Here is a 10845-nt window from a genome sequence, read left to right as displayed (position 1 = left end):
CTGATTCGTTGATTGTAAAAAGGCTCACCATAAAATATATAAAAAAATATTACTAGACACATGCTGGATTTAGAGCTGGGCCATGCATCGAAATATTGGAAAAATATTGCGATTATTTTTTATCACAAATCTGGTATTTAGTTTTGAACTTTTTCGATCCATTACTGTCCGATAAAAATTGTAACACATCCCTATAGTAAAAATGAAAATACCACGCCCAATAAAAGTACCATATCACGCTAATATGTTATAGTATATCATGCTTTAAAAATCACTGCCCGACTGAATGTCAAGGTATAACAATATTCACTGTGATGGAATATCATCCAATGTTACCCACCAAATTGTGATAACTTATGGGGTGGAGGTCTTTTATCGGATAATTATCTCGCTATTTTAATTTCACGACGTTTTACGATATTTTGATATACGTGTAGTGTGCGAAAAGATGATAATTATCATCTTTATGCAAGTTATCTCAGCAGCTTATTATGGATACCCAAAAATATTCTTGTTGCGATATTTAATGTTAAATGCCGCCCAAGCCAAGGTCTGTGAGACTCTTCCACCATAGATCCACCAAAGATGATCGGTTTCTATTTCATTCAATCTAAGATTAAACTCAAAAGACTTTAACAGTTACTAATGGGTCTCTTTTGCTTGGAGTTCTCGAGGTTGAGCTTTCTTTGCCGTTGCGTTAGTTACGGGCCTTTTCCAGCCAATTGCTGTAGGAGGAAGGGGATTCTTGTGACCCCGTGAGGGGTGTGAACGCATCAGTGACTGCCCAGCGTGAAAGAATGCTAACAAGGCTGGATTAAAATCGAAAGCGTTTCACCTTAAACTTCGCCTCAACAGCTGGATGAGCATCTCCTCGACCGTTCTCGTTCCTTCCGTATCAGTTCTGGCGAGAGCCTTCGTCTTCGATTAACTTTTGTGCTCACTCTTTCTTCGTTTAGCACGAATCCACAGGAAGCCACTCTCCTTGTATAAATTTTTATTTAACTCGAACCTAGCCATTCATTTTATTTCAGATAAGGTCTACATTTAGCTGGAACTTCCGATTTCCGCCAATTAAATATTATTTGCCTGGCTAACTACGACCGTTTAAGATTTATTTCAGTTTCCGTAGAGGGAACCGAAGCTAGTCCAGTTTAAGCACTCGGGTCCAGAATTTATAATAAGCTCATAATACGAATCGCGCACTTTTTAGTTATTTATATTTTCAGGAGCTTATCTTGTGTATTGTATAAATAACGTTTGCATATTCGAAATACCCACAATTTTATGAAATATTATCTAAATATTATACGCATTTGTTAAGTGGAAGTTATGAATCTATTATAAATGTCATTTTATCCCCATTATACCGATAGTTACCTTCCTAGAACACCGTCCGACAAGAGATTTGAAATGCCTAACATTTTATAACGTTTTAAACCTAACGTATTTACACTATAAAGTTTATACCTAATATCAGTGGCGGATCCAGAATAGGGACAAAGAAAGCAGTAGTGGAGGTCCGAACAAAATTACCATTCTATCTAGTGTAAATTGGATACCCAAGGGGGTATGGCACTGCCGGGGGCACTGCATAGTAGGGCGGATCGGAAAAATCGATTTTTTTCAAATCCATCTGGCCCAATGAAAAAAAGTTGTGGGACCGATCAAAAATAAGGCCTGAAAAATTTGAGACCTCTAGGTGAACCCCTGACCCTCGCTCAAATGCGATTTAGGGGGGGAGGGTCGAAATTCTAAAAATGTAATATTTTATGGTCATTTCCTATAGATTTTGCCGAGTTACTGCCCTTCTAGGGCAAACATTTCGTGCATTTTGACGTATCTGCCACCGTTTAGCCACAAAATGCCTAATTTGAGTCCGCGCCCGCGAAGAAAATATTCCAACGCCCACGCAGCGTCGCGGATACAAGAGCCGCAGGCCGATCCCCTCCCCTATCCGCTCGCTTCTACCCCTCCCACGCCTCCAATACAGCAAAATTCATCCCGCGTATGCTGCTAGGAGGTCGTTTATCTTTGTTAATATAAATCGGAAGATGGTAGAAGGTAATAATGGAAGCTTAGTGAGACGACTTGTGCCTTATTAGGCGCCTCGTCGGGTTAAATAAATCGATGTTACCAACTTTTAGTGAAGTGATGAAATATTTTTAGATCCGAGAACGCAGGAAAGGAGCCTACGGTCCATGAAAAGGCCTCTCGAGTGGCTATGCGAGTGTGCTAACTTCGGATATGCGCTCCAATTTCGGCTTTGTCCGACAGATGTGATTAAATGGATTTTGGGCGAAAGCCGCTCGCGTCCCCTTCCCGCAAGCTTCTCCCACGCGCCAAATGCACCAAAATTCAGACCAAGTGCGTCTTACTTCTTAGTCTAAATATTTAATGTTTCAATATCGTCTGTGGAGGAACTATCACAAAAGAATTTTTCAATTACCTGCTTTCCAATCTGTATTTCTTATGTCAGTGTCATTCCTCGTCTTTCGCTGTTGTCAACAAAGTTTTGGTGAATTTCTTCACGAATCTCTCGTCCGTATCTATGATAAAAATAAATATTTAACTTCAAATTTGAAAGTTCATCAATAGATTTTTGAAAATCCACAGCACTAAGGTCAGATGTAGCCGGAGGTACTGTGGTCTCTCTCCAATATGTCATCAGCGAGTAGTCCTTAAAGTTGATATTAAAATCCAGCACTTTAAAAAATCTCGGATCGGCCGCCAAACGCATACTTGCAACAACGCAAATTCGGTCCTTAGATTGCCCTCCCAATGTTTATGCCGCAAATCTAAGTCAACTTAGTGCAATTAGCAAATAGACCTCTGTAAGGGATGAAATATGATTTGATGCTTTCCCGGCGAATGATGTGGATAAACTCTTCTAGGGATTCAACGAAATTTATACCTGATGATGAGCCCCGAGTCGGAGCTTGAAACGTTTGCCATTATGGAAAAATTAACCCGGTGGGAATCCCGAGAAGAGTGTACTCACATAGCAAGGGATGTTGGAATTATGCTTGTAGCATAGGGATGATGCCTCATTTTTGGGCGGTATTCACCATCGCATTCAAATCCTTTTTATTTTTGTGTATCTAATTTTCACTCGGAAAGGAATCGAGAATCGCAGATTTTATAACTTTTGCTAATCCTCCAACGGGGGAGGCAAACCCAAAAGTGGGACCCTGTTTCTTCAACTAACATCACACATTCCCCTCTAAACTTGGATTGATAAGTGCTCTTGCCTTTTTTCATCAGACAAAAGTATTGTGTTTCACTCCATAAAAATTTAGCCCTTTGATGACACCCTTTGATACCTCTCTTTTCGTATTCACAATAATTAGCATCTTTTTCTGTCTACGTAAGTAATCTTGCAAACTACCTTGGATGTTTCTTACGAATTTATGATTTTTGCGTCAACTAAAGTTGCGGGGACGATCATTGCTGTTTCTTGGTTCTTGCATATACCTCTATCACATTTGGCAGACGCATTTTCGACGCAGAAGTTCCAGTTTGAGTTTAGTCCTGAATTTTTATTTGATGAGGAACGTAGAGATAAAAATCGGATGATTTCTCTTCAGTTTAATTTTCTTCGGATGAATTGATGAAGAAAATTTTTGATACTATTTTCCCATACAAGAATTGACGATGTCGACTCAACACTCTCCGACGATTCTCTTTTTTTCCTCAGTTGTCGAGTTTCTTTAGGACTCAATCCAGCAGCCATCATCTTTAGTTTCGTCCGCTGGTCTCTCCACATACTTCTTGATTTGGGGGAACATTATGCTCCTTCTTGCACGCAAAAATATCGCATAATTTCAAATGTTCTTTCAAAAGTGCTCCAGGTTTGTACTTAAGCAAAAACCCTACTTTTGGCCTATTCGCATTTTCCTTAAGTTTTAGTACTTCCTGTTGTACCGCTAAATCCTTTTAGTCACACACATAATGGAATGGAAGCGTCACCATAGTTCGCACACCTTTATAGCCACTCGAGAGGCCTTTTCATGGACCGTAGGCTTCTTTCCTGCGTTCTCGGATCTAAAAATATTTCATCACTTCACTAAAAGTTGGTAACATCGATTTGTTTAACCCCGACGAGGCGCCTAATAAGGGACAAGTCGTCTCACTAAGCTTCCATTATTACCTTCTACCATCTTCCGATTTATATTAACAAAGATAAATGACCCCCTAGCAGCATACGCGGGATTAATTTTGCTGTATTGGAGGCGTAGGAGGGGTAGAAGCGAGCGGGGAGGGGAGGGGATCGGCCTGCGGCTCTTGTATCCGCGACGCTGCGTGGGCGTTGGAATATTTTCTTCGCGGTCGCGGACTCAAATTAGGCATTTTATGGCTAAACGGTGGCAGATACGTCAAAATGCACGAAATGTTTGCCCTAGAAGGGCAGTAACTCGGCAAAATCTATAGGAAATGACCATAAAATATTACATTTTTAGAATTTCGACCCTCCCCCCCTAAATCGCATTTGAGCGAGGGTCAGGGGTTCACCTAGAGGTCTCAAATTTTTCAGGCCTTATTTTTGATCGGTCCCACAACTTTTTTTCATTGGGCCAGATGGATTTGAAAAAAATCGATTTTTCCGATCCGCCCTACTGCATAGTGTTATACATTAAAGTCTAAAGCCTAAAAAAGTAATAAAGGAGAATAAAATTAAAAATTGTTCGCTAAACAGAATTAGGAGACATACGTATAGATAACAAAAACTTTATTAGAAAAGACGCAAGCATATTTTTGAACAATTTTGACCATTCTCACTCACGATGTCAACAATATGACATATTTCTTTAATGGTGACCACCTTGAACACCCAAACGATGAATATTGGCGTTGGAATAAGAAGAGGCGCCGAAATGATGTCCATTTCCATATGATCCCACTCCCGCGGCCGAGTCGTCTCCGTTATTCTGGCCGGCGTAAGCATTCTGGGCAGCTCCGTGGTCGTAGTGATGTTTCACTGGTTCCGGATGATAAGATTTCCCCAGCCTCTTGACCACCGCGTTGAATCCGTTGTGCTTGTCCGCGGTGTATTCAACCTTCCTGATGGTACCGTCTGGTTCGTTGACGCTGTAAGATCCCTTCACCACGTCACCGTCCCTCGTCTCCCACTGGTTCTTAACGTCGCCCGTATGGAGATCGTGAACGGTGTAGTCAAAGTTGTATTTTGGGTGAGCCTGAAATCGATAATGATGGCTATGATTTCAAATAGCAGACAGGGGAGCATCCGACCTCTTTTCACCTAAGGAAATGCAGTGGAATTTATTCAATGGTCTGGGTGCATAAATACCCCTAAAAACAACAAATATAAGAAGTAACATGACATTTGAGTAAATATTATGTAAAAACAACGCGTATAACATGAATAACCTAACAAAGTATGTATATATAAAACCCTCGAGTGGATTTGCTGGCGTATAAAATAGGCCAATCTTCGAAAACCTAGGAGTTCAACATTGTACGTACATTCTGATCTAGAATGGTCTCATGTATTCTTACAATGTACTTTGAATGTCTAGAGTGCGAGTTTTCAAAGCTCGAAGTATTGTAGCTAATTTATTTATCGGGAAGACGAACCGACACCCGTGGCGTACAAAGTACGCGCGCCACCGGCCGTGTACCTCAATGCATTTGTTGAATGGCCTTGTGTATTCTTACGATACTATTTTGACTGTCTATAGCGTAGGTTTTTGAAGCAATAACTACTGTAGAATTTATTTTAGAGGAAACCCAACACTCGTGGCGTATAAATTACGCCGCACGACCGGCCGTTCACCACCTTTACCACCTGTGTACTTTTATATCTGTATCACCTATAAATGTACAAGCTTGAAATAATTCCAACGAATAAAGATACATTTGAACGAAATCTAGTGTTATTTAAGAAATGCATATATCGTGGATAAAATACGTCACGCGCCCGGTCGCGGAAAAATATCAGGCGCGCCCGCTCGAGAGATAATGAAGAACAGATATTATTTCATATTCTTGAAATAACCGTGACCTACAGGAAAAATAAATAATTTGATTAGTGATGTGGCAAATATTTATAACTTTTTTTCTTGAAAGATTCACAGTAAAAGAATGTCCACCCAACGCCTCGAGTAAAGACCAGAATTAGTGAAGCAACAATTAAAACACTTGTGTGATAAGCATTTCGATCGAGACGTCCGATACTTACTGGGAGGATCTAATTTTTCTCCTCGGTAAAACTACTTACTTTATAAAGAAAATACTTTATTTCAGTTAAATTTTAGAGCAAATTAGATCAATTAAATTGATTGTAAATGTTATTTTCAATAGACGGTGTAGCCAAGTCAGTACAGCGCTTGGCTTCTAACTGGAGAGTCCGGATACAAATACAGAAAGCATTCGAGCACTCTGATAGAAGGCACTCCCATTTCATGAATGTGTGTAATTCACACGACTGTGGGTTAACGCGAGGTGAGCTCTAGTATCATCTCTTCTAACCGACCTCAGGGTGGAAGCACTGGATGGGAGATAGTCATTGTTACCTAAGTTAGGGTTCAGGTGAAGCATTACTTCATAGGCGCAAAGCATCATTGACGAAAAATATATTCTTGTCTATCAAATTCTTTGGATAGTTTACCTTTGAGTAAGAAGTAAGACGTATTCGTTTTTATCGTAAGAATTTATGCAAGTTTACAATATTCTAAGAGTAATTGTTTATTATGTTTTTACTGCCGTCTTCAAGAAGACCATTTTTATTATTATGATACAATCTTAAATTGAAAAAATGAACACATTTTTATTAAAATTATCGCACGTATATGGTATGTGTATAAAAAAATGTGAAGTGCATTTTTCTCCTGGATTGGGATGTAACACAAATTTTGATAGGAAAATTTTCCTCTATGGGGCCTTGTTCTTAGGCTCTAACTATTGGAAATTGAGTATAGGTATATGCGTTACTCGCGAAATTCTCGCATCCTTAATTTATTCTGCAGTTAATTATTTTTTTAAATTTATCCCACTGCCATTTCTTCGTATAGGATACGCTAGTAAGTTAGTGCGAACAGTCTTTTGAAGCTTTCACTTATTAATTCGCGGTGGAAAACCTTACTAGAAATACTCACGTAGTAATCAATAACATGTCCCCCAGAGTGCTCTCCACCATTTCCACCGTAATGATGTGCATGTTCTCCAGCGTAGGAAATACCAATCAAACAAGCCGCTGCGAACAAAATCTGGAATAGAAATCATATTTATATCAATTAAATAATATAAATGTGCAGTCTGTTTTATTGAAGATGGGATACAGATTAGGTTATTAATTTTAAGTCTCTGCACGATTTACTTTTGATTTTGTAGGGGAACAAGTCATATTTTTCATGGGTAATTTTCATTATGGCCCTTCCCATTGTGAATTTCTTTCAGAAAATTGCTTAATTTTTACATTTATCCTACTCATTGAATTTCACTTCCCCTACTCTTAGTGAAATTCTGTAATTTCACTTTCTTTTCTGCCTTCTCTTATAGCTAGATCAAGATCGAGAGTATTCTATTTACAATTATATCAAAATATGCGTAATTTTAATGTAATTGTTATGAGTCGGAATACGTGTAATCTGTATTAGCATCTTTTCATCAATTAACTGCTGATCGATAGCAAACATCAATGTGTCGTATAGGTCAAATTTATAATTTTTCTATTGGCAATTAACCATTTTATATCCATATTCTAGTGAAAATTTGACCTTTGCAATGGTTTAATTACTTAAGTTTATTAATTTATTAAAAATAAGATATTATTTTCTGATTATTTGGTCTTATATGCACGACTGAACAGTTTTTGTGGCATATTTACTCAGGATGGCTACTACAATACATTATCGCGGCATTAGTTTGTTAATTTTTTTCGCATGGTTTGAATCTTACAGCCAGAGGAAATATATTTCATAAAAGAAGATAAGTTAAAGAAAATTGAAGCTCATTTCGTCTGTGTGGTGAAGTTTTCAGTCTCTTTGGAGACTGTGTTATAGCATTTTGCAATGGAATGATAAGTAATTGTTGGCATTATAAGTAAATCCATCATAAATTACTCACAACTGATAAGTGCTATTTGCTCATAAACTGAAAAATGAAAAAAATGGGTAATTTATTTTCAGCTTGTTGGAAGTTATGCCATGATGAGATGAACTGGAACTTCCATGCAAAATACTTCCGCTTCCTGTTCAAGCGCTGGCAGGAGAAGGCCAGAGGGAGTTTTTATTCCAGATGCCAAGAAAAGTTATGGGTAAGTGTGAAAATTAAATATTTATTTCTGAGTTTCTTTTTCGCATATTATGAACGATATGAGTAATTTTATAACGTTTTAATCGACTGTCTGCTGTTATGGCTATATATATTTCAATACTTTTTCTACGGAATAGTTATCAGATGGACGCAGAAAAAAACTGTGGAAAAACGACAATAATATGAAGAATTCAGGCCGTGAAAATCACTAATACGTTTTACCTTTAAATTATACAAAAATAAATTAAATTGGTAGGATTTCTAAGTGATACAGCATTTTCAATCAAAAAGTCGATCATACTGACATTAGTTCTTCCTTTTTTTATAAAACGAGATCCGCTCAAGTTAGAATTATTCATGGACAAATAAGGCACGAAGTCTTAGTTTAATAGGTGTCGGAGGACACCATACCACTGTATTGAACATATGGATTTAAATCCCAACTAAGAATTATATTTCGACCTATTTTTTGAGGAACTCGAGATTGCATTAGGTGTTGCGGTTGCTTATATTCTAAGCCGTTATAAAAATGAGATCACCCTAATTTTCCTTTGTGCAGAAAAGATAATATATTTTGAATAATAGTAGTTAACGGTGATAGTGTTTGTAAAACCTTTGGGAGACAACGTTTTTACTTTGAATGGGATCTGATCAATTATATTATTTATAAAATAAAATAACAGGCACTAAGATTGTGTACCAGACTGCAGGGATTTTAATAATAAAGGGAGGCTATATTTTGTTTTAAAAAGGAGAACAGTTCCTTATTATAAATGGGCTTGGAGATAAAATTCTAAATTTCTCAGCCAATGAGAAACTCCACCCAATTTTTTAGATCAGTTTAAACTTAGCCCCCGTTGAGTAGATAAAATTGCATAAGTTGCAATAATACTGCAAAATTGTTGAAATGGGATACAATACCATTGGGAGACAATATCGGAAAAGAGTATACATAAGACTTAATGCTTTCATAACGCAAGATGGGGATGAATTCTTCTCGGGATACCCATCAGGTTGGAAGTTCAGTCAGAGCCGACGTTTCAATGGCTAACTCCGCCAACGTTCTCAGGGCTTGTATTTTATCCAGTTCTGAACGCCCTGAGGGAGAGGGCAGAGTTAGCCATTGTAACATCGGCTCTGTCTGAACAGCTAACCCGGTGGTATCCACATCGAAAAAAGTGTTTTTCACTCACCTGCTGGAATGCTGCCATCTTATCGGTGTTGTATATCCTAGCCTCGTGACTCACAGTGAGAGAATGATGCTGCCGTTTGTACCCTTCTACCTTTTATACTCCCACATGAGGCATGATCCTCTCGGACCACTGCAGGATTTTTGGGAGAAGTTGGGAGCGGAAGAGGCAAATTAGGAAAGTGCATAGTTTGGCAATGAAGTGAATGTTACGGATAAGGTCTGGAGCATTCATTGGAGTGAAAAGAAAGGTTCACCCGATGACCGGATTGATACGGTGTTACAAATTGGGAGGAAAGGGCCATTTCAAGTTGCGCGTGACGACTGTCTGTCGGAAGTGAATACGTTTTCGTAGACAATGTTCTCGTTTTCTCCGGCTGAAATTCATTGGAAGGAATTATTTTGCGTGGATCCCCTTCAATTTTGGGAATACTCGTACGTTGCATCATTGCTATTCAGATTCGGAAATGTGACGGCGATGAATCTCGTGCCTTTAAATGCTGCAATCAAATAACATTTCCCCGAGTCAACGTCTTTTTTCCAGTTGACTGAAACACATGAAACTCCTTTGCATAAATACCCTACGATGTTATTTAAATTTCGTTCCATCTCTATTTAGCTATTCAGGATCGGATTTTTTTGTTGCACCTCGGATCTTTTCCTTCTGCCATGATTATGTATTCCATGGCATCTTCATCAACTGGCCAATATTCTTTAAAATTCAATTGCACGTATGTAATGCGAGTATGGGAATTAAAAAGATGATTTCATCCCATCGTTTCTATCCACTGTTGTAAAGGTGTCAATGATTAATTTTTAGCTTTCATTCTTCGGCTGAGGTACTTTTTCCAAGAAGATATATCTATTATCTTGCCTGAAGCACTACAAAATTCTTTGAATGGATATCCACCGACATTATAAACTTTTTTGCGTCTCATCATTGCAATTAACACATCGTAAAAGTTTTCCTCGAAGATTTGTATTCTTTATAAAACTGTATTCTTCAATTTAAGAAATTTCTATTCTCTTTTAAACAATGATTTCATACTCTTCCTTGAACTAAAGTCTTTTTTGAATGCTCATAACCGTCAAATGATGAGAAAACATCCGTACCTTGGGGTATGGAAACTTAAGGAAAAATATTTTTTATAAATAATGTTTGTCATGTGTTAACCTCAATTATAGGAACTATACTTGCCGTAATTGTTCAAGCGTTACTACTGCTTTTTGTGACATTTTCTCAAAGGAATCGATGCCGATTCCTGTTCATGGAAACCGTCATCTATATAACATGAAGCCCCTTAACGACCACTCATTCATTCATTCATTCATTCACGTATACAAATGTTTGGGGTGAACGAGACGAGATACGGCAAAAAGTCTAA

The 10845-nt window shown here is 38.1% G+C and overlaps 1 protein-coding gene across 1 annotated transcript; it reads right to left on the bottom strand.

The window, feature by feature from the left end:
* Positions 1-4805: 4805 nt before the first annotated feature.
* LOC124161346 (cuticle protein 7-like) lies at positions 4806-9482 on the bottom strand. The gene is made up of 3 exons (XM_046537661.1): positions 9465-9482; positions 7113-7223; positions 4806-5192 (listed from the first exon to the last, which is right to left on the bottom strand). The coding sequence occupies exons 1-3, from the start codon at positions 9480-9482 to the stop codon at positions 4806-4808; spliced, it is 516 nt and encodes a 171-aa protein (XP_046393617.1).
* Between the last annotated feature and the right edge of the window lie 1363 nt (positions 9483-10845).

The sequence above is a fragment of the Ischnura elegans genome, chromosome 6 (genome assembly GCF_921293095.1).
Source record: "Ischnura elegans chromosome 6, ioIscEleg1.1, whole genome shotgun sequence".
Lineage (NCBI taxonomy): Eukaryota > Metazoa > Arthropoda > Insecta > Odonata > Coenagrionidae > Ischnura > Ischnura elegans.
This window is presented reverse-complemented; position numbering and strand designations above follow the sequence as displayed.

What these genes read in the sequence shown, in the direction of transcription:
- LOC124161346 (XM_046537661.1), bottom strand. An exon ending in GACATGTTATTGATTACTAC is followed by an intron (nt 5,193 to 7,112) that starts GTGAGTATTTCT and finishes TATCGATTTCAG; the next exon opens with GCTCACCCAAAATACAACTT.